The 23,848-nt window shown below is 43.1% G+C and overlaps 1 protein-coding gene and 1 long non-coding RNA gene across 2 annotated transcripts; both read right to left on the bottom strand.

The window, feature by feature from the left end:
• Positions 1 to 6,274: 6,274 nt before the first annotated feature.
• On the bottom strand, positions 6,275 to 7,043 carry LOC105900103. Its single transcript, XR_001162380.2, has 3 exons — positions 6,953 to 7,043; positions 6,591 to 6,680; positions 6,275 to 6,387 (listed from the first exon to the last, which is right to left on the bottom strand). It is a non-coding gene; the product is annotated as an uncharacterized LOC105900103 (long non-coding RNA).
• A 299-nt stretch (positions 7,044 to 7,342) lies between these two features.
• Positions 7,343 to 15,250, bottom strand: LOC105900095 (cohesin subunit SA-3-like). The gene is made up of 10 exons (XM_031568664.2): positions 15,156 to 15,250; positions 14,934 to 15,039; positions 14,528 to 14,752; positions 13,916 to 14,012; positions 13,364 to 13,440; positions 12,504 to 12,654; positions 11,529 to 11,680; positions 11,120 to 11,317; positions 7,544 to 7,642; positions 7,343 to 7,453 (listed from the first exon to the last, which is right to left on the bottom strand). Exons 1-10 carry the CDS (start codon positions 15,212 to 15,214, stop codon positions 7,370 to 7,372), a joined length of 1,248 nt encoding a protein of 415 aa, XP_031424524.1. The 5' UTR covers positions 15,215 to 15,250; the 3' UTR covers positions 7,343 to 7,369.
• Positions 15,251 to 23,848: the final 8,598 nt, after the last annotated feature.

A 23,848-nucleotide genomic window follows, 5' to 3' on the forward strand; every position in this document is an offset into this window, starting at 1 on the left:
AGTGTGGGTTGGCGACCATCTAACCTGCTGGGACTGCTTTCTGTCGGGTGCTTTGCATTAAGGTGATAACTTAAAGAGGAGCTGCTTCTGTGATAGCTAAATTCAGCCCGACAATGCTACATACAACTTTAGTTTTGTCGATTGTACCGTCATTTTTACTCTTAAACAGAAACTTTCCGCCTAACAATCCCTCTGCTCTCTCCATCTTCAACTATCGTCTCGGTCTCTCCTATTCCTTACTGCAGGCACGCGGCGGTTTCGTGTCGTGTCAATGCACATCGGAAGTAAACAAAGTTGCGTTAACTGCCTTAAAATATTTTATCGCATTAATCTCGGCCACAATAATCTCATAGATCAACGCGTTAACTTTGACAGCCCTAATTTTAATACATTTTATTGGCAAAGATAACAATTTACATTACAGTTCGTAATACTCTCAGAACCAGATAATTTTTTTCTTCTTTGCCTGAACCACCAGTGTCTCCATGGCCCGCTTTCGCTGTTTTTTTGCCTTTTTTACGCACGAATACGTTCAAGACTCCGGCTTACCAAGAGCTGAGTAAGCCTCTTGCGCACAGCCAGTGAGGGAGCATCAAGATGCGGGTGGTGTCAGGCCAATTGTAATAGTCAGCCACACACTCAAACAAATTAAAAAAGGTTTCGACATTAGACTCCTCGAATTTAGGTAGAAGTCTCACATTCCTAGCCACATCGACATTGTCCTGGCCAACCGGGCCAGGCGGGCCCAATCTCCCTTCTTCAATCTGCTTCAAGCGTTGACGCTCAAGCTCCAATTTTTCCCGGTCTAACGCCTGCCTTCTGAGCTCATTGTCATAGTCCATTTTATCCCTGTCTAATTGGAGTAGTAAGAGCTCCTTCTGTTGCTCGTAAGTTAAACCAGCAGGAGGAAGGTCTCCTGGAGGTTCCGCACCTGCGGGCAACACCTCTTTCTCCACTAGGGCAGCCTTAAGCAGACATGAAAATCCCTCACCTTTCGGCGAAATTCGCCGTTTTGAAACCAAAATAGGTGACCTACGTGAATCGTGTAGATTCGATGAGAATTTTTTTTTTTTGGGGGGGGGTATTCATATTCATATTCAGTGAACTGCGAACAGGTGCGCGTGAGAGAAGGGAGCGCGAGATTCAGTGAACTGCCAACAGGTGCGCGTGCCAGAAGGGAGCGCGAGATTCAGTGAACTGCGAACTGCGATTCAGTGAATTGCGAACAGGTGCGCGTGCCAGAAGGGAGGGCGAGTGCATGGAAATATTAACACGAAGGGCCTTGCATCACCAGTGCAGACCCCCATCAGAAGCTGAAAGCACGTCTGCTGAAGAAGAGAAAAGGGCGAGGCTGAGACGTGGCAAAACAGCGAAAGCGGGCCATGGAGACACTGGTGGTTCAGGCAAAGAAGAAAAAAATTATCTGGTTCTGAGAGTATTACGAACTGTAATGTAAATTGTTATCTTTGCCAATAAAATGTATTAAAATTAGGGCTGTCAAAGTTAACGCGTTGATCTATGAGATTATTGTGGCCGAGATTAATGCGATAAAATATTTTAAGGCAGTTAACGCAACTTTGTTTACTTCCGATGTGCATTGACACGACACGAAACCGCCGCGTGCCTGCAGTAAGGAATAGGAGAGACCGAGACGATAGTTGAAGATGGAGAGAGCAGAGGGATTGTTAGGCGGAAAGTTTCTGTTTAAGAGTAAAAATGACGGTACAATCGACAAAACTAAAGTTGTATGTAGCATTGTCGGGCTGAATTTAGCTATCACAGAAGCAGCTCCTCTTTAAGTTATCACCTTAATGCAAAGCACCCGACAGAAAGCAGTCCCAGCAGGTTAGATGGTCGCCAACCCACACTCCACGACTTCACTAGGAAAATAACTAGACCAGTCCGTGAAAAGGTTACCAACGCTTACGCAGTTTAGGTTGCCGGTGACTGTCTGCCCATCAACATAGTTGAGGACGGTGGGCTGTCTGAGGAGATTCTAATTGCTTCAGGGGACAATTCTCATGATTTACCGTCGAGGGGCATCATTGTGTCTCGCATACATTCCTTGTATGACGGCGAGAGAGCACGACAAATTCAGCTCCTCGAACAAGCTGTCAGCGTCGCCCTTACTGGTGACAACTGGACGTCAGTCAGCAGTGACAATTAGCTGGGTGTCACAGCTCATTTTATTGACAATGTATGGAAATTGAGATCTTTTGCATTGGAAGTAAAAAAAACCAGGCGCGACATACAGCGGAGGACTGTGCAGAGGAATTCATCGACGTCTCAAACAGATGGGAGATAAGTGGCAAACTGACCACTTTAGGCACTGATAGTGCCGTATTATGTTGGCAGCTGCTAGGCTACTTCCATTTTAACATCTACCCTGCGTCTGTACCTGGCTGGCACTTTATAGGTATGAGTTACAGGCCTGAGCCTCTTTGAAAACACAGTTTGCGTGTAGTTTTGTGTTAAAAAAAAAAAATACAATTAAACAACAGTGTCTAAAATACACGTTGTCTGAAAGTGATTACTCGTTAATTTATAAGATTTAGTCTTTAGAAATGTGAGATTAATTAGTACATTTTTTTTGTATCTATTGACAGCCCTAATTAAAATCTGAATTACATAACATTGTATTGGCTGTCAATCATGATGGAAGAGTAGACAAGTTAAATTACAGCATGTCCACCATCTCTTGTGGGGGTTATGCATTAAGCCATTTGTGGTGCCCATACCACATTGTGCCTCATATACTGTATGTTAGACCTCAGTGACATCAGTGCATAATACTTAGTAAGGAGGCCATAATCATTTTTGACTCATGGCTGAAGTTAAGTTTCTCCAGCTCTCCCCAGGTTGGCAAAAAAAGTATCTCAAAATGCATCAGATTGACGCTTTAAAATATGGAATATTAAAAAATGTCTTACGGGGAGCATGCCCCCGGACCCCCCTAGAGGGGTAAAATCCTTCTCACCTTTTTCACCCCTGACCCATTTTCATGCCTGCTTAATGACGACCCTCATTAAACCTTTGGCCCTTTTATCAGCTGGAGTCAGAGCAATTTCAAAATGATCAGCTAGCGATCGTAACAAATTGAAGACCCCCCACGAGGGAGATTTCACAAAATCATCTAATGCAGACATCGTAACTGCTACTATCCAGTTTAGGCTACGCTATACACTCAACGGGTTCACGAGTAATCAAACACAACTCTCCAGATCAAAAACAAAAGCACAGCCCACCCATACAACTCGCCCAGACCTACACCACAATTATCTTAGTCTGTCTTCGGAGGTTACCGGGAGAACTTAGTCTCCCCCGGAGTAGTCTCCCCACCACCAGTACTTTACAAAAAACAATAAACGAGTTCAGCAGGGCACTCCTATCTGTCTGGGGAAGAAGTATGCGTTAAACAAGGCTGGCTTTAGACAAACACTAGAGATTTCAAATTCAATATCATGCCTCTCGCCCCCCACCAAAAAAAGGAACGAACGAATTTGGCTCAATTTCCAAATCACGTGCAAACCAAGTTACTCACGTGCAACCAAATCTGCCTTTTTGTCTGCCTCTTCAATCTGCCTCTTGAACGTATTCGTGCGTAAAAAAGGCAGTATTGAGAGCATATGAACTGGTGCCAGACAAAAGTATAGGCAAAAGTTTCGTGGGATGCGGAAAAGTTCAGATCAAAATACACGGAGTTTGTGCAAAAGCTATCTGTTCAATTTAAACGCTGGTGCACTGCATCAGAAATTTTATCAGAAGAAGCTTTGCGTCAGTTAATCTTGATTGAACAATTTAAAAATGGTCTCCCGGAACAAATTGCCACCTACATCAGTGAACATCAGGTCGCAACGGTGTCTGAAGCCGCCACCTTAGCTGATGACTATGCCTTAATACACAAAACGGGGTTCTATGGGACGCAGTCTTTTCGGTATGACCGTGGGTGTCAGAGTGTTCCGCCAGAATGCCACGTTAAATCTGAAGGGGCCTCTAGGCCTGCTAGCAAGTTCGAACCCCATGCCCAAAGCAAATGGGACCGGAATAGAGTTTGCAATTATTGTTTGGGGATAAGCCACTGGAAATATGAGTGTCCGGTGCTAAGAGGTAAGGTAAAGCCCCGGGATGGTGCGAAAGGCTCCGCCCTGGCTGTGTCTCTCGCTAGTCAGCATGTTGATGCCAACCGACCCCGCGTAGATGCGAGTTTTGCGCCCTTTATTTGTGCAAATTACACAGCGGTTAGTGGTCTGTGTCACTAACCGCTGATGGAGAAAAGGTACCAATTACAATACTCCGAGACACTAGTTCGATTGAATCGTTCATTCTCCAGTCAGTTTTGCCCTTCTCTACTGCGTCCGACTCTGGGCAGACGGTGTTTGTTCGTGGAATAAACCTGAACATTTTGCCTGTGCCTCTGCATAAAGTACACCTGGATTCGGGGTTGGTCAGCGGGGAGGTTTTGCTGGGTGTGCGCCCTGCGCTCCCAATACACGGCGTTGTTATGATTTTGGGGAATGGATTGGCAGGGGGGCGTGTGTGGGCTAATGTGTCGCCTATTAACATTGGTGAGTCTGAACCTCTCTTTGACGTAGGTGAGACTTGTGTGTGCCCTGCGTCTGTTGTAACGCGCTCAGCCAGTCGCGTTGCCTCCAAAGCAGCCGGTGCTGACAGTTCTGCACTGCCCCCATTGGCTGGTTTGCCGGATTCCATCCCGCGCAGGCAGCTGATTGATGCCCAACAGGCTGATTCCACGCTGCAGCCTCTGTTCGACAAAGCGCATGACGGTAAGGACAGTAACATAACTCCAGGTTTTCTGATAAAAGACGGCGTTTTAATGCGTAGATGCCCACCACGTACCACGGTTCCCAATGAGCATGTTTGGCAGGTGGTGGTGCCATCCTCGCTGCGCCAGTTGAGTTTGAAAACTGCCCATGAAGACGCTGGTCATATGCTTATGAAAACACATGATCTGGTGCTGCGTTACTGTTATTGGTCTCGAGTAAAAAGAGACGTCGCGTATCATGTAAGAACCTGTCACACTTGCCAACTGACTGGCAAACCTAACCAGATGCCTAAACCTGTCCCTCTTCGCCCGATTGTCTCTGCGTCTAAACCCTTCGAGCATATTGTTATTGACTGTGTTGGTCCTCTGCCTCGTTCGAAAACCGGTTGCCTTTATTTGCTGACAGTTATTTGTCAGACAACCCGTTACCCCGCAGCGTATCCACTTCGTTCGATTACTGCCAAATCCGTGGTTAAAGCGCTATCCCAGTTCATCTCCATATTCGGATTAGACCAGCGCTCAGGCAGCATTCAGACGAACGCGTTGGAATGTGTTGCGCCAACGGATGGAGGAGGAGGAGTCTGGCGCGTGGGGTTCTGTTAATACCAGAGACGTTATAGTGAGATTGACAGGTCAACAAACCAATCACGCCACTAGCAAGCTGCTTACCTTGTAAGCAGTAGCATGCTAACATTAGGTAAGGTGCTCACACACCCCGCAAATCCTATCAGACGTATTTTTCAGTTACAATAAAGGGGTTTTTACATTGTACAGTGTCTATTTCTCTGTAACTTTTAAAAAATCTAAGCAAAAAAAAAGTCAAAAGGTACAAATACGACCATCTACGGAGTTTGGTCGCCATCTTTTTTTTTTTGAGCTTGCCGCTTTTTAGACGTGAGCATATACGGGATCTGATTGGCTAGCGCCTGTGCCTGTGCTGAGTTATGCATGAAAGGCAATTTGATTGGGTGACGCATGCATTGCCTCTCGAGAAGTTGAACATTCTTCAACTCTTCCCGCAAGCAAAGCATGAAACGCAACGCACGGGAACCCAACGGAGCCACAATTCAGTTTGGCAAAGGATGACGTCACCCCATTCAAAGTGAATGGGGATCCGTCAACCCTGACGGATCAACGCATTCCAACGCGTTCGTGTGAAAGGTCTGTCAGATGTAGGTGTGCTTGTGGGCGGGGCCGCTCTTGATCGGTTGAGGAGCTACACCGGTGCGCAGGTGCACCCGTGGCCTTTATAGGAGCTGCTTCCATGACCTGTGGGGAGGCTCTCTGAACTACCCGATTGACTGTTTCGCTGTCCTTTTGGAGAACTAGTTCATTCAAGTTAATTAATAAATACCGTTGTTTGACCGCAATTCGCTTGCCTCTGCCTCCCTTATTGTTTCGGCAACCCTACGCCTTAACAGTGTGTGTGTGTGTGTGTGTGTGTGTGTGTGTGTGTGTGTGTGTGTGTGTGTGTGTGTGTGTGTAACCTGGTCAGTACTGTGGGGACTCACCTGGTCCCTGATTTGAGCGTTTCCAAGAGAGAGACAACTCTGGCACACAATACAGAACGAGTGAACCTCCTTCCTCATTCTCTTCACCTCCGCCTGATCAGCAGCACACACCAGAAAGGAAGAAAATAACTTGTTAGAAAGAGAGAGAGATAGAATAACACTGCTGCAGATACTTCTCACCCTCGCTCTGTTTGCGTCAGAAATAGAGGAGTACGTAGGAGCTGTGAGTTAATCATAGATGCAAGAGAGAGAGAGAGAGCGTGCGAGTGAGGGAGGGAAGGAGCGAGAGAAACCACCTTGTCTGTGGTGGGCGAGTCAGAGTCTGAGATCTTTCTTCTCTCCCACAGGAGGTGGAAGGCTGTGCACTTCAAAGCAGGAACCATGAGCTGGAACACAAATCATGCCATTATGTGCATACGCAAGCACCAGAGAACCTGAGGAAGAACAGCTCAGCTCACTACAGGGGGACTTTTAATAAACATCAGGTTACTCAGATCAGTGACAGGTGGACGACTTCTGATGATTTTCTGTAATTTTCCATCTAATATAGATAGATATATCTATAGATATATCAGATATAGATAAAATAGATATATTTATTAGATTATTAGTTAGCATGTAAGTGGGTAGGAAAAATGGGATAACAAATATCAGGCACCTCTTTGTCAAAGCCCATAGACTGAACTCCAGTCTTCACGAGAGCGAAACAAGGATCAAACAGCTTCCAAGAGCTGAGGTCCATGCAACTGTAATCGTACACACACACACACACACACAGGCAGTCAGGTTTAAATAATGAAATGGTTTGAAATGTTGAAGTGTCAGTTACATTTTATCTGTTTTCACACACACACTGTAAATGCTGGATACAGGAACTTAATTGCAGAGTCACTCACCCATATAGTATGCAGTATGATGGAAGAGAACCCTTTTAGATCGAGACTGTTGACATTTCCATGACCTTTAGTAAAATGTAGTCCTCACGTGTTCACAATACCTCATATAAATGCAGACACAAGCAGAATAAAGCACAAGTATGCTATTTACACAGATGTGCACTCACACACACACACACTCACTTATGGATGAGTAGAAGCAGCTTGACTGCCTCCACGGCAACCTCTGAGTCTTTGTCCAACACCATATTTAGTTCCCTCTCCTGTGGGACACACACACTTGAGCTCTCAACCCACATAGGGATGTTGTACTGAGAGAGCAGGCCTGGGGTCAGTGGTGTGCTTGAGGTTACCTTGAATCTGCTGGTGAAGAGCTCCAGCCGGCCAATAAACTCACTCTCCTCATACAGACCCTGCAGCGCCTTCACGCTCCGCAGACGCACTACGGGTTGCTAAGGAGGAGGCAGAGAGGGAGAGATAATATATAAATACGGATCGACACGAGTCACTGTGGCTTTATATTTCCTTGATATTAAAATTAAGCAAAGACCATCGAGTTGAAATGCTATTAGCTTGAGCTTTGGTTGAGGGGCGTTCACACATTCACATGAATGCCAGAGTAGGAACTGTTTCACTGTTTATTCATGCAAAAGTATCAAACGATCTGCGCATTCCCCAACATGAACATGTGAAAATGTGTCCCTGTTTGTGATAATCCTCCTTTTGTGCTCAAGGCTTTGTCAAGGACATTCCCATTGATCAATACATCTACTTACTTAAAGGCGGTAGAGAAAAGAAGCTCTGCGCAACCAATGAGCCGATGGAGCTTACATGGATCAATACTAGTCTTCAATTTGAAACACACACCAACAAGAAGTGGAAAGACACCTCTTAATCCTAATCATTACACCAGCAACGATTATCAACAAAGAATGAAGTTCACTATGGGTGTGCTGCATGACCATCGTCATCGTTCTCTAGTGATTAACCATTTTACTGGGTCATGGCACTTGTGTGTGACCACTTATGTGAAAGCACAGGCATGATGACTAGGGATGGGCATAATTAATCGACGATCGATGAATTGATCATTAAGAATTTCGTTGATGACATTATTTTTTCATCGATAAAACTAAAGCATGTTCTGTTGCGTAGTCTGAGTCTTGAAGGAATGCAATGGATTTCGCTATGTGGCAGCAATTAAACATTTTACCACACAAGGGCAATGTTTGAAAAAAACGCCACAGGCCTACTCAGTTACCTGCGAGTTTCCGCGAATTTGCGAATTTCAAAAGTAAACATTGAAGAGGTCACGGCGATGTGTAGCGTGGGACCATTTTGATTTAAAAAATGACTTAGTTCATTGCCAACACTGCAAAGCTGTGTATAAGTACATCTCGGCCACGACTCAAATTATGTACCACTTGAACAACGCACATCCGACCCTGGTTAGTGACAGTACACAACTAAGTAAGTATTAAACATTTGGAACCATATTTATCAGCACTGTTGGAAATAGCTTGCCATCCAACCAGACCAGCCTCCATCACTTAGCTTACCGTGGCTAAGTTAGCATCCCCACCTAACCTAGGTTTGCTGGCGAACTTGGCTTGAAGGATTCCGAAAGGTAGCCAAGCTAGCTAACTGGTTGTTTTTAAAACATGTGCTTTAACAGTTAGTTACTAGTTTGCAATACCTTCCAGGGTTATTGTTTCTGGTTACAAAACCAGGGAATTATGTAGCTTGAAATTGGCACTGGTCAGTTTGACAAGAATCATCTTACAAGTTGTCGCTACTATCAGCTAATGTTATTCTAAGCTCCTAGACTTGTAGGTGAAGGGCTTAACTATTAATATTCTCTTTACCGGTGAATTGAATGGCTTGTCGATAATACTGTTACTGTTTATTTTTATGAAGCTTTGTTAATTAGCCTAATTCATTGTTAGGCTAATCTCTCTCTCACCTTCTTTCTCGACTCGGTGCCTTTTTTGATTAGCCTGACGATGTCATACTCATAATTCTAGTCAGAATATGAGTCTGATACTGCTCCATTGGGCTGTGATTATGGGGCGTGTTTCAACCGAACCAGGAAAAAAAATGCCTCTTCGCTCAATTGGATATACCTAGAACCAATCAGAGCAACGTAGTATGGCCATAACGTAGACCATGGGGGCCAGCCGATACATTAAACTTTTACCGGATCCCGTAGGAAGGACGGCAAAAACATCTTTTCGATCGTCAAATGCCTTGCGTTTCTCTGTTTCTCTTTCAAAATGAATGTGCTGTCAATGTCTTCTAAAACAGACTCGAATCTCCACATTTCAGCTCTCCAGCGCCAGCCATGTTTGTTGAAAACTAATTCAACCCAAACGCTCTTTGGTGACGTGGTTGATTACGTTACGGTTGATCATCTGTCCATCATCGTATAAAGCCCGCCCTGACAATTTGATTGGTCAAAACAGCTTCTGGTCTGGCATAATTTCTCCCCAACGGAGCAATGCCAGACGGAACTTCCAGACTTCAAATGTTGTGGGCGGGGCTAAGTTCGGTCTGGTATCCAGGCTAGTTTTTAGTTACATTTGGCAAAACCTGTATTATATATTTTTGGTTAACATGATTGTTTTTATTATTATAATTTTATTTTGGAGAAAAAAAAAACGAGGGTCAGTTGTGTTTATGAGCAGCGGCTTCTAGCTGTCGGCTCCGCTGCTTAAGAGTACAGCAGCGCATATTTTGAAGTGTAACCATTGAACGGATCCCGTTTAACTGCCACAAGAGTTGTCCATCTTGTAAGTTTAACTGCCACAAGAGTTGTTCATCTTGTAATAAAGATCTCAATGAGGAAACACACTGTATTTTTTCTATTTTCACTGCATTTTAATATAGCCTAAGAATAGTGAATTTTAATATAAAAACATTAATGATTATTTGAAAATCAATCGTTAATTCTCCCGACGATCGATTAAGACAATTTAATCGAATGCCCATCCCTAATGACGACTCTCCCTTTTCTCTCCACAGAGAAGACAATCAGATTTCTTATGGACATCGTGTCCCATTTAATGACAACAGAACAGGGAGAGAAGGAAAGAAAGAAAGAATAAAAAAAGAAGCGAAGAAAATAATTCCTTCCAAATCATATTGTGCCCTATGTGTGACTAAACTGGACGCCACCACCTTTAATGTCTTAAACGTCATATTGTGCCCTATGTGTGACTAAACTGGACGCCACCACCTTTAATGTCTTAAACGTCATATTGTGCCCTATGTGTGACTAAACTGGACGCCGCCACCTTTAATGTCTTTAACGTCATATTGTGCCCTATGTGTGACTAAACTGGACGCCGCCACCTTTAATGTCTTTAACGTCATATTGTGCTCTGTGTGTGACTAAACTGTAAACACGAGATTCCCCCTCACTGTGCCTGATTCTGACTTGGAAGAGAATGAGGCGGAAGGAACTAGGGCTGAACGATTTGGGAAAATAATCTAATTGCAATTTTTCCCCCCAATATTGCGATTACGATTTAATATGCGATTGTTTTTATTTTATCCTAATTTTTTTCCCAACAAATCGTAATGAATGATTTAAATAAGACCAACACAATATTAGATACATTCAGTGTAAAATATTATTTCCCACATATTACATTTTTATTTAACTGCTCATTACAGAATCAAGAACAACAAATCGGTGGCTTTGCCACTGTGCATTTAAGTAATTTAAACAAAGTCATTGTAAGAATAAACACAAGGCATGCACTTTTTAAACACTGTGTGCAAATTTACCATCTTAAAAATTAGTATTTATTTATTTATTTATTTTTTGGACCACGTTTTTAATCATGAACGTTGCGTTTAGAAAATCGCATTCTATCATATCGCGATTAAATCGCAAATGCAATGAATCGTTCAGCCCTAGAAGGAACCTTGTCATGCAGCATCCAGCCCAAGTACTTGAGGTAGCCGTCGTTGAGAAAGACGGAGGAGTTGGACAGGACCCAGCCGCCCAGCGCCTCCACGCACACCGCCCTGATCTCGGGCACCCGGTCCCGGTAGCGGTGCACAAACACGCCCTTAAAGATGGCGTTCCTGATGGAACACAGCTCTGTCTGGTGCTCCAAGAGCTGTGTGGATGTCCACAACACACACACACGCACACACAAGCACACACACAGGGGAAAACACCCACTTCAAAATGCATAATTAAGCTAGCAACCCATTAGTCTCACAGGCTACTGGCCCCTTTGAACAAAGAACCATTATTTGCTAAATTTCATTTTGTGTGTGTGTGTGTGTGTGTGTGTTTTTTTGTGTGTGTGTGTGTGTGTGCGAGACCTCGCTGTGAGACTTCTTCAGCTCCTCTAGTTTCTGAGTGGCTCTGTGTTCGGCAGCCTTGTTCTTCTCCAGCTCACAGCGCCGCTTGGTCACCTGGATCTGGGCAAACACACTCACTGCCACCTCCACCACCGCACTCATCAGCTTCATGGCTACAACACATACACACACACACACACACACAAAAGGTATAAACAAATAAAGACAGACGCACAATCACAAATAAACAAACGAAGGACACATCCACACACCGTCAACAACCGCGCGTATACATCCACCCACACTCATCAATCACCCCCAGATAAGTCCAGAGCAGAAATGGGTGTGAATGGCTTTCGGAACGCTGGTCCTCTTATTGAGTGAAAAAAGATGACCCCTAAGTAACCTCTCAGCACTGACCAATGCAGTGACTGCATTAGGGATGGGTTGGAGCTCACAGGGGAGAGGATCTGTAACTGAAGCAGCCTCACTAATTACCACGCACAGTGTGAAGAGCACCACATCATCAGCTCTCTGCTACAGGTCATTTACAATCAATGCCTCATCAATGAGAGCACTAGGACATTTTCACACCAATTCTACCAATTCTGATGCTTTCTGGCATTATAAATCTATATTTTTGTAAGAGTATATTTTTAGCTTTTAAAGCAGGAAGCCACATAACTTGATAATACATTATTCATCAGATTTCCAATTCATTTTCATATTCTTTAAAACCTTTTGTAAAACACACTCTCTCGACATAAGTACATGATATTTAAATCTGTGGAGGTACACAAACAGCCTCTGTATGTTCAAACTTCAGACTTATCCCAGTAAACCATCATCAGGTCATCATTTCAGATTGATTGTCCTCTTTCCCTGCCTGTGTGTCTAGTGGCTAGGGGAACTCTGAGTGCTTTATTGGCATGACACATGGGGTGTGCTTGTATTGCCCTAGCAGTTACTGAATACTAAGAACAGGAAGTCTCTCACCGATGAAGGTGCTGGTGTGCCTGAAGGCACGCACCTGCGAGTCGGCCAGGCCGGTGAGCAGCGGCACGAGGGAGCTGAACAGGAAGTCGTCGTAGAGCAGGCTGTGCTGACACTGGGGGCCCACAGACGACAGAGGGTACGCCGACAAGTCCTGGAGACGGGAGGGAGACGAGAGATGAAGGAGGACAGGACAGAGCCAGCGGGAGGGAGAGAGAGAGAGGAGAGATGAAGGGAGGACAGGACAGAGACAGTGGGAGGGAGAGAGAGAAAGAGAGAGAGAGAGAGAGAGAAAGGAGGGGAGGAAGAGAGAGAGAGACAGAAAGAGTAATTTAAGTTAGTTCATTTCTGTATTTCTGAACATTTGATATCTTAACATTACATATATTACAGTCAAACCAACAAAGCTTGTTGAAATGAAGAGAGATAAAGATGGGGAGTGAGGAGAGGATATGGAGAGTGAAGAAGAGAGTGGGGGTGGGTCAGAGTGGAGGTCCCTAGAGACAGAGGGGATACTAAACCATCCAGATACATGGAAATGACAGGGAGAGAGAGAGAGAGAGACAGGGGGGATACTGAACCATCCAGATACATGGATATGACAGGGAGAGAGAGAGAGAGAGAGAGAGAGAGAGGATACTGAACCATCCAGATACATGGAAATGACAGGGAGAGAGAGAGAGGGGGGGGGGGGGGGATACTGAAACATCCAGATACATGGATATGACCGGGAGAGAGGGGGGGGGGGGGGGGATACTGAACCATCCAGATACATGGAAATGACGGGGAGAGAGAGAGTGACAGATTATTACAGCTACAACAGAGATATTGGCTTAGACAGACCATCTGGACACAGCACTTACCTCTTTGAACTCTTTGGTCAGCTGGCAAATAATATCACTATTGTCCATGCTGGTTAGCATCTCTTTGCTAACTACACCTATGGGTCAAAAAGGAGGTTAAGAGTAGCTAATTTGATTTACTTTAATTCAATCTTCCAAACAAATCTGCAGCCCTGATCCACCCCCATCCACCACCCCCAAATGCTAAATATCTGGGCCAAGCCTTTGTTATCCAAATATCACATTATCAAGACACGGACAAAACAGGAAAGGGGAAAACCACATTTAGCCTTTGTCTGTGTGGTTGAAAGTATGTGCGCTTATTTGTTCACGCAGCGCATGGTAGTAACAGATGAGCAAAGTGTTGCAGATCTTTGCTTCCTGGTTTGTCACTTAAGCTGGGGGGTCCTACCATCACAGGGATCAACTGAGGCCCAGGGCCGATCAATGACTCCTAAAGACGAGTCAAAACGCCATTCCCTTGACCTTCGACCTCAATTATACCCCCCCCCCCCCCCCCCCCGAGCTCAACATGCACTCAGTCACGCACCCCCTGCTGCTGTGACCTCTCACCTTTGCATCCGCAGCACTGCACCAGAAAGTTGATGAGCTCAAGAAGGCCCGCCTCCTGGTCCTGTTTGTAGTCCTCCAGCCACTCAGAGACCACCGTCTGTGAAGGGATGTTTTTCGCCATCACACAGAGGGAGGTGCCCCGAGGTCAGGGACTCCCATTTCAACACCCTCCAAACCCCCTTCTTCATCTACTCCGTTTAGCCTTTCATTCATCGTCCTCACCCCCTCATTACCCCCTCCATCGGATGAATGATGCGCTTCCCCTGTCTGTCAGCGTTCATCTTTCATATGTCTATGCCCCATCCCCCCCCCCCATCGCTACTGGACTACTCACTTCAGCATCATGGTGGGGGGAATAGAATAATCAATGCAGTTTCTGAAGAAAAACAAATTCTAAAGAAAGAGAACCTGGACCTGAAATGGTCTCATCTCTATAGTCTTTCACCATCCTGCCTCCTACCATCACCCCCTTTCCATTTCCATCTTTCTTCCTCAATTTCCCTACTTCCATCTTCTCTTCTCACCCCCTTCCTCCACCTCTCCTATCTCAACATTTTTATTTCTCTCTTTATTCTCCTTTTCTCTCTCTCCCTCCCTCCCGCTCTCCCTTACCGCCAGAGCACTGCGGCCGGACTTGACGGCCTCGTACAGGCCCCCAGCAGTGGAGTGCTCCTCTCCTCTCTCCTCTTCTCCTCTCTCCTCCTCTCCCCCTTCCTTCCCTCTCCGCTGCCGGCTGGTACGTCTGGGCCCCTTCTGCACAGGGGAGGGACTGCTAGCCGGAGGCGTCACGCTCGAGCTTGACTGGTCTGACACGTTTCGTCTGGGCCTCTTGGGTGGCTGGAGAATTGGGGGGGGGGATTGAAAATGTAAAAACACAAACATTACAGCTCGCAGCAACAAAGTCTTTGGTGCAAGAACACTGAAGACTCAGAATTTGTGAACAACCAAGAGACTGTGTAGGTATGTCTGGGTATTTCTGTGTGTGTGTGTGTGTGTGTGTGTGTGTGTGTCTACAGACCAATGTTCCGTGGGCCACTGTCTGTTTCATCTTCCTCTTGGATTTGAGTTGAACCTCAAAATCACTTCCAGATTCAGACACGTCCTCTGAGAGCTCTTCATCCAAACTGCACCACAACACAAAACAAAGGAAAGGAACAGTAATGAATTATATCATATGCAATTCAGTAAATTACCATCCATTGTATATTTGTCAACTCAAGACATGTATGCAGATTCTTACCTTTCTAGGGCTGAGTCCTGCAATGGCTCCATGTCCATGATGAAGGGTTGAATTTTCATCTTCACTTGATTACCAAGTTTCCAATTCTGAAGTGGTGAGCTTGAAGACGTAAACACTTTACTGTTATAGCCGTTACATCAAGAGATAATGTTCATGTAAATGTATTACCTTGTGATGTTTAAATTATAACAGTTACCGACACATCACAGGAGAAAGCCCCTATCTGACCTCAGTTCAACTGGCTAAACGTTTTTTTGAACAGATGTTAGCTGTTTTGCTGGGTGTAACAGTAATAACATTAACTTACTGCTGAACATCTAACCTGATCATCCTAACATCCTATTGTGACAAAACTATTGGGAGTAGAGAGCTAATATTTGGGACTATTCATATTAAGAAGTGTATGAACAACCTTGAATTTTTTCAGCCAAATCTGAGATGGTCGAGTGGGGAATTTTCCTTTAATTGTCCCGTTTGGCGTGGAATGACCCAGCTGTTCAACTAGCTCACCGTAACTTATTCATTCAGTTACCTCATGTAACCACGAGGGCAACTAGGAAATGTGTTTCCCTTACGGTGCAAACCCATGACACCATTACGAGCGACGCGATATTCTAAATCCCATGCATTTCAACGGGAGCCAATCCATTGTGACGTAGACCACCGTTTTGGGCGACGCGACCGATAAAAGTTGGAAAAAGTTGAATCCTATGCAAATGAGGAGCGATTTTTCTCGGCAGCGGCCAATCAGATTGTTTGGTGTCGTCTCTGACGGTTTCAAAATTGCAGGACTGTGGTGTCGTTTGGTCGTTTAATTTGCTAAAAAGAAAGGCTTGGATGGCCTTCTAAGGGCTTGTTGTTGTTCCTGATATGTTATATATTTAATCCTGGGCTTATTTGAACAGAATGACAGTTTTGATATAAAGACAAGTGACTAGATAGCCTCCTAACTGGCTAGCCTGCTAACTAGCTCACTAGTCCAGTCTGTTATGCTATTTCCACACGCTGCCGGCAGAGATAACATATTTCCTAAAGGATCCGTATTGAAACCGGATGTCGTCACTTCACTCCGGTCTCTGGTAAAACTTGTCACATGTCCTGAACAGAAATGGACAAGGACCTTTGATTTATTCTTTAGGAACCATGTTGATGCCTGACTTTTAATGTTGTGTCACGTTAACATAAACATAAAGGATATATGTTACACATCACAAACACACACAATAGATGGGTTTGGGGGGAAATGAGGTAATTGGTTAGCTTAAATTACAGTATCTTAGGCGAGCTAATTGACCTAGCTAGCTATACCGGAATTAACAGTGGTAGCTTTGTGTTTGGTCATATAGCTTCGTAAAAGTTCTGTTAACAAGTCACTTTTGTGTTTAGTTGTATGACTTTGTAAAAGTTCGGTTAACAAGTCAATTGAGTATTGAGCCGTATAACTTCACAAAAATAATAATAATTAAAAAAAAACGATCGTTTGAATGTCAGGCGATCAACATAATTTCTCAACGAAAAAGTAAAGGTCCTGTTATTAGCCAATCAAACGGAGTAAATCACCCACTTCCGGTTTCAATATGGATCCTTTAGGAAATACGTTATCTCTGCCGACACACGCTACAACACACCCACTCAAAGCGATGGAAGCGTATCGCGTCGCTGTCATGGGTTTGCACCATTAGCGTGTGTAGCTATGGAGTACTACCGTCAGTGGGAGGATGGTAGCCTATCGCTGTACTTACTGTTATAGACCGACTAAGTATCAATCCCTCTACAGAGTCTAGGAAAATCAACAGAGCCAACTTCAAATTGTTCAATACATCAAATGTATTAAAATGATCAGTATGTTTAAATAGATTAAATAAATAGAATAAATAGCAATTGGAATAAATAGCAATCAGAATACATATCAATATCAATCCCCGTTTTTGGTGGCCTGTTCCCGGCTGGAGCTGTCCCCGGAAATGTCCCCTGTTTTCACTGTGACCAACAACAGACCCAGGATACAAGATGTTCTAGAATGCCCGTCTTACTAGTATTTTGATTGGCGGAATATGCAGCGCAGTAGAATCTTTGCCCTTGGCTTCTTTGTTTAATTATTCAGAGAGAGAGAGAGATCGCGTCTGTTCATTCATTCAGCCAGCTAGCTCTGACAAATCAAGTACAACAAGACAAGATAGCATTGGGGTAGGCGATTTTTTTACCTATAATATGTATGTTGCCTATGATCTACAATTTGCAACGATGTGTGTGTTAAGCAGCAGCTATCTGCCGGTCAGCTCTACTTGCTAACTAACATTAGCAGTGATACTTACTACAGTACTATCTATGACATTTCAGTTTCACTAGTCTGGATTTCTATTTAGAGGTAGTTGGAAACTTGTCATTAAATGAAACCACTTGAAAGCCGAGGAGTGCAGACTTACATTCTTCACGAACTGTATGAGGTAGCCAGCCACAGCTATCTCTGGCTGGGTGGTTCCGGGAACGTTGGTTTAAAAGTCGCGCAACCACTCTTCCCTGCTATTAATTGTGCTGTAGGCTATTTGATACAGCCTCGTTGAACACAAAATGTTTTCGTTTGATATTATATAAACATACTTTTCAAATAGCCCTGAGCCAGGCTGTCAGATGTCTATTTTATCACTATAACATTATACATTTACATTTACATTTAGTCATTTAGCAGACGCTTTTATCCAAAGCGACTTACATATGTGCGACTTACAATGTATACACATTTTACATTTTACATTTTACATTTACACTGATGGCACACTGCACATCAGGAGCAATTAGGGGTTCAGTGTCTTGCTCAAGGACGCTTCGACAGGGAATCGAACTAGCAACCTTCTGATTACTAAACGACTTATCTACCACTGTACCACTGTCGCCCCCAGTAGGCCTCTATACTAGATATCGGAAGACTATTTCATTTTTTCTTTGTCAAATTCATTTAAAACTGATCATGTTATGGCAGTGGGCTGCGTCCAAGAAGAGGAAGCAAAAACAGTCTCACTAGTTCAATTTTAAGCAGTAGGTTTCAATGTGCTAAAATCCCTAAATTGGTCATGTGCTTAAACTACATAGATAGAAATGTACAGGTAGCCTAGAATAATGGTAGGCCTACATTACTTAAAAACAAACAAAATCTTGTGATCTTGTGGTGGTCTCTTAAAAGACACTATTCAAATGTGTTTTTCCCACATTAACTTCACGTATTCTTTATCAACAAAGATGTCAACTGGTAGTGTGTCACAGAAAGTATTATTATTTAGATTATTCAGATCTCCCTCCCTCAACTTGACATTGCTTGGATTAAAAAAAATGTTTTACTGAAATTGTATTTATCTTTTTGTTTGTTTGTTTCTTAAATCCTTTCTGGTATAGTAATACCTGTCTGATATTAAAGTACTATCTATCTATCTAATATATTTAGTCGGTATGGGTCTAAAAAACAATTCCAAAGATCCTGGAGTATATGGGCCTGATCTGTACGTTCATAGTTCCAGCTGATTTTCACACTGAATATACCGTAGGAATACAATGCATTCAGTTGTCAAATGGCCTTAACATTTTCTATGATGGAAAAACCTACACCTGTCAGCCATCTGTGCAGACCAGCCACTTATCAGCCAATCACAGAGGTGAGGCCTACTGGAAGGAAGCTTGTACACGAAGTCAACAAAGTTCTTATCACTGATATTGGTTCTTATAATCTGGCAAAAGGTTGTTGCCTTTACTAATCTTCTTTTCAGCTTTTAGCTATCAGTTTTAAGAAGAAAACTCTTTGTTTGGCACTCCCCTTGCGATTTACGAGAACAAGGGTAAGATAAACTGCCTTATGAATAAGGGCCCAGTGAGTGTCCCCGTTTTTCGTTTACAAAGATAAAAACATTACATGTTTTGGAGGTGTTTACATGTCTGAACTGAAAATGTCCCCGGATTTTGTCTGAAATCTAGTCACCTTATCTTAGTTAGTGGGGCCAGCAGCGGAGAGTGGTCACTAGTTGGCAGGGAATTAGCCGTTGCCCAGGAGAACGCCGTTGAACTGGGGAAAGTAATAATAATAATAATAATAATAAAACTTTATTTATATAGCACCTTTCATGCAAAAGAATGCAGCTCAAAGTGCTTTACAGCAAATACATAATATGCACAAAGAAATGACACGCACATAAAAATAGACATCAAAGAAACATAACTCAGATATAGTGCAAAAAAAATTGAATTATAATTATAGAGATATATTTAATCTAACCCCTTAATATCACCAGTAGAGATTTAAATTAAATTAAATTAAATTAAATTAAATTAAATTAAATTAAATTAAATTAAATTAAATTAAAAGTATATATATATATATTAGTGCTGTCAGTTTAACGCGTTATTAACGGCGTTAACGCAAACCCATTTTAACGCCGTTGATTTTTTTATCGCGAGATTAACGCGATTTTTTTTTTATAATTTTTTTTTTTTTTTTTTTTTTTTTTTTTATTTTTTAGATGAACGTTCGCAAACTGTGTAGTAGGCTAACGTTACGGTTTGAGTGAATGGTGAGTGCGATACGGCGAAATGGATGATAAAAAGCTTCTGAATGGAAAGTTGACTTTTAAAAGTTGTGTTGTGCAATAGAAGCGAGCTTCACTGTTGTCTGAAAATGTCAACAGGCAGCTGGTTGACAGCAAAGAAGTAGTAGGCTTACCTTTTATTGGTAACCTAACTGTTACGGTTCATTGTTTCTGAAATAAGAGGCCTGACTGCTATGTTCCCAGCAAACTTGAAAAAAAGAAAATATTAAGCCATGGTTTAACTGCACTATAGGCTGAGTCCTTGTTTACCTGAAATGTGCACTTTATAATTTTATTTTGTACCGCCCTGTTTGGCAATGTTGGTTTTCAATAAAATAAAACATTTGCTTAAAGCAAGCCAATCCACTTTTCCATGTTGATAAGGGCATTAAAATACAAATAAAATGATGGAAAAAATAAATAAACGAAGGGACATTTAGAATAGATACAAATTTGAGATTAATCGCGATTAATTTTGAGTTAACTATGACATAAATGCGATTAATCGCGATTAAATATTTTAATCGTTTGACAGCACTAATATATATATATATATATATATATAAGTATTTATATATATATAGTGCGAAGTGGTAGCTAGTTAAAGGCTAATGTGAAGAGGTACGTTTTTAGTTTTCTTTTAAAGATGTTAAGCGAGCTGGCTTCCCTGATGTCTATAGGCAGTATGTTCCATAGCACTGGGGCGTAATTGACAAATGCTGCGTCCCCGATTTTCTTACGGCTTTTGCTGGGAACCTCCAATAAACCAGCATTCGATGATCGCAGTGTTCTTGAGGGCAAGTATTTGACTAGGGAGTTTGCAATGTAACTTGGTCCTAGCCCATTAAGGGCTTTGTATATTAGGAGAAGGACCTTAAAGTCAATTCTAAAAGTTACTGGAAGCCAGTGCAGAGCAGCTAAAACTGGACTAATGTGCTCTCTCCTCTTGGTTCTGGTTAATAGCCGAGCTGCAGAGTTTTGAATGAGCTGAAGTCTCTCAGTAGTAAGTAGGCTTAGCTTCCAAGCTAACGCCTCCACTTAACGGCTCCCCAACGCTCGCTGTAGCTCACTGTCGCAAATGACCTCCCTCGTCTCCAAATCGCCAGCAAAACTGCTCCGACGACTGACCTTACTTCAGGCAGGTTACCGTTCCTCCGGGGTTGGCAGTACTATCTTATGATTATTAGGAGTCACACCATAGTTTCGCGTCTCCTCTCTTCAATTGACCGATCGCCAGGGCCCCGCCCCCTTAGTTACTGTTGCTACGTCCGACACAGTTCCCGGAACTGTCAAGCCAAAAGCCATGGCGAGTACGGGGACAAGCGCTATAGCTGTCAGTGTGAGTGATGATTTTTGGAGTAATACCTCCAAGATATCCTCCAGATCAAGGCAAAAGGGACTGCAATATGCAGTGGAAGGATATATCTTAATATTAAGATCAATAACGAAGTGGACACAACAATAATCGAAGCAAAAGCATACAGGTCTCAATAAAAGAAATGAGAAACCCCACGACCTCTTCATTAAATGCAACCAGCACAGCCTTGTAGACAGACTATTCATGTTATTTCACCACTGGGTAAGATCTGTATATAATATTTCAAGCTAGCTAATAACCTACAAAGATTCTTTATTCTTATTATTTATTCCGTCTCTGGCGAGAGACTCTGGAGGTATCTATCTAGCTAGCTAGGATGGTGACAATCTAGAGAACAGTACAGTACCAGTGTGGATCAAGATAGCTACTAGTAACGTTATTGTTCAAGGGATGTGTGTGCATGTTGCTGAAAGTATTTCACAGTCACTGTAGATAACGTGCTTGTAAAATGATGATCCTGATGTAATGCTATGGCTTTGTATTAGATCGCCAGGTTATTGCTCTCAGGTTGTGCCTTATGCATACCTTGGGATACTCAGGAGTAGGTTGCCCATTCACAAAATGCTACAAAGATTAAAATAAAAAAAACTTCATAATGGCCTTTTGTTCAACATTGATACAGTATGCTAGGCTCGAGCTAGTCTCTCCAACTAAAGTGTTAATGTTAAAATCAAAATGTTAATGTTACCGTCTGTAAAATTGCACGCTGAGCTATCCTAGCTAGCGATGTTAATGTTACGTTTGTAAAGTTGCACGCTGAGCTATCCTAGCTAGCGATAGCAAACGCCAGCAGCGTAAATACAAAGTGTTAAATAAAAGTTCTGTTCAATGTTGTATCAAGCATAAATACAAAGTGTTCGTTAAAAGTTCTGTTCAATGCTGGCGTTTACTATCGCTAGCTAGGATAGCTCAGCGTGCAATTTTACAGACGGTGTGTTGCCATTAAGGCAAAATGTTTACGGGACTTTTAATTTGACAAGCTGTCCGGGAGTTTTGGGGTTAGGAACGGCCATTTTCCGGTAGAGTAGAAAGTAAACGGACAATGTATGCACGTCAATTCCATCGGTTGTCAGCACTAGAGGCAATGTCGTAAGTACAATGTCATTTTTATGTTAATAAGTTAATGTTAAAATACTGTTTAAAAAAGAAGGACTACACATAGTTACAACGTTTTATTTACATATATTTACAGGTATATTCCATTACGAAATGTATGCTAAAATAGTCCAACTTTATTCCTTTGTTACAGTTTTCACTCTGTCATGTAAGCTGATGTTTGAAGCCACAGTAAACAGCAAGTAAACGTTCACTCCGACTTGTCATCATTTTGCATCAGAGTTTAGCTGGTTGTATAGCTATAGTTGCTACACTGCAGTGAGGACAACACAGTGAAAAGACAGAGAAGTTAGTGTTGAACTTCGTGGCAAGATGGACACAAAAAGTGCTAAGGCTTCTGTAGCGAGTGGAAGGAGTTCTCGTTCATCTGCATCATCCAACAGTGCGCTAATCCACGCACGTGCAAAAGCAGCAGCTGCTAAAGTACGCGCTACATATGCAGACAAAGAAGCTAAAGCTAAAATGGACAAAGCAGCTAAAGAAGCTGAATCACAGTTAGAGAGAGTAAGAAGAGAGACTGAGCTTGAGACACTCGCCATGTGCCGTGAAGCAGCAGCTGCTGAAGCCGAAGTAGCTGTTTGGGAATCAGCTCACACAATGGAGAGATGTATTCTGTTGGATGAAACGGGCCCATCAGAAGAAGATAAAATAGAGCGGACAAGCAAATACGTTCAAGCTCACTTTGCCCCAACTAGCTCCCCAGAGCGAGCAGCTACGAAGGCTAGCCCTCGGACATTTCAGCCTGCTACAGCTGCCACTCTCTCTTTCAGTCCAAACAACCCCTTTTCTTCATACCGGCAGGTTCCTGTTTCTTCACATGAGCCACCACAGGCTAATAACACCGGTAATGTGGACTTAGTAGTAGATGGCCCAGACTATGCTTATGTTCCACCAGCAGTCAAACTGTCAGACATATTTGGCATAGAGGATGCTCAGGTAAATTCAAAAACATTTCACACTGACTTGAATGTTTCTGCTCCGCACTTTTTCCCTCAGCTGAAAACTGACCAAAGTGTGCGCACAACTGAACATCTGGCGCAATATTTAGCTCGACGTGACCTGGTGAGTGCAAGCTTGTATGAATTTGATGATCAACCTGAAAATTATCGTGCTTGGCAGTCTTCATATAAAAATGTTACCCAAGGCCTGAGTCTCACTGCTACCGAGGAGCTGAACTTAATGACTCGATGGCTTGGCAAAGAATCCAGCAACCAAGTGAAACGCTTACGTTCAGTGCACATAGCAAGTCCAGACATAGCACTCAGGAAAGCCTGGGAACGCCTTCAGGAATACTACGCAGCACCAGAGGTAGTTGAAAAGGCCCTCTTCACTCGACTCGACAATTTCCCTAGGGTTTCGGTGAAAGAAAATCTGAAGCTAAGGGAGCTAGCAGATCTGCTGATGGAAGTGCAGTGTGCTAAGGAAGATGGCTACCTTCCAGGTTTGTCCTACCTGGATACTGCACGTGGCATTGAACCTATAGTAACCAAGCTGCCTTACGGACTTCAGGAAAAATGGATCTCTGCGGGTTCAAGGTACAAAGAAGGAAATGGAGGACGGTTTCCACCATTTGAGTTCTTTACTAGGTTCATGTGCTATGAGGCAAAGAAAAGGAATGATCCCAGCTT

The sequence above is a fragment of the Clupea harengus genome, chromosome 6 (assembly GCF_900700415.2).
Source record: "Clupea harengus chromosome 6, Ch_v2.0.2, whole genome shotgun sequence".
Taxonomy (NCBI): domain Eukaryota; kingdom Metazoa; phylum Chordata; class Actinopteri; order Clupeiformes; family Clupeidae; genus Clupea; species Clupea harengus.

Bases quoted from the DNA above. Each gene is read 5' to 3' on its own strand.
- LOC105900095 (XM_031568664.2), bottom strand. From the start codon at position 15,214: ATGAAAATTCAACCCTTCATCATGGACATGGAGCCATTGCAGGACTCA. The intron at 7,643-11,119 runs GTTCCTTCTAGG...CCTCCTCCTTAG, and splicing joins GCTGGATGCTGCATGACAAG to CAACCCGTAGTGCGTCTGCG. The intron at 7,454-7,543 runs GTAACCTCAAGC...TGTGTCCCACAG, and splicing joins TCTTCACCAGCAGATTCAAG to GAGAGGGAACTAAATATGGT.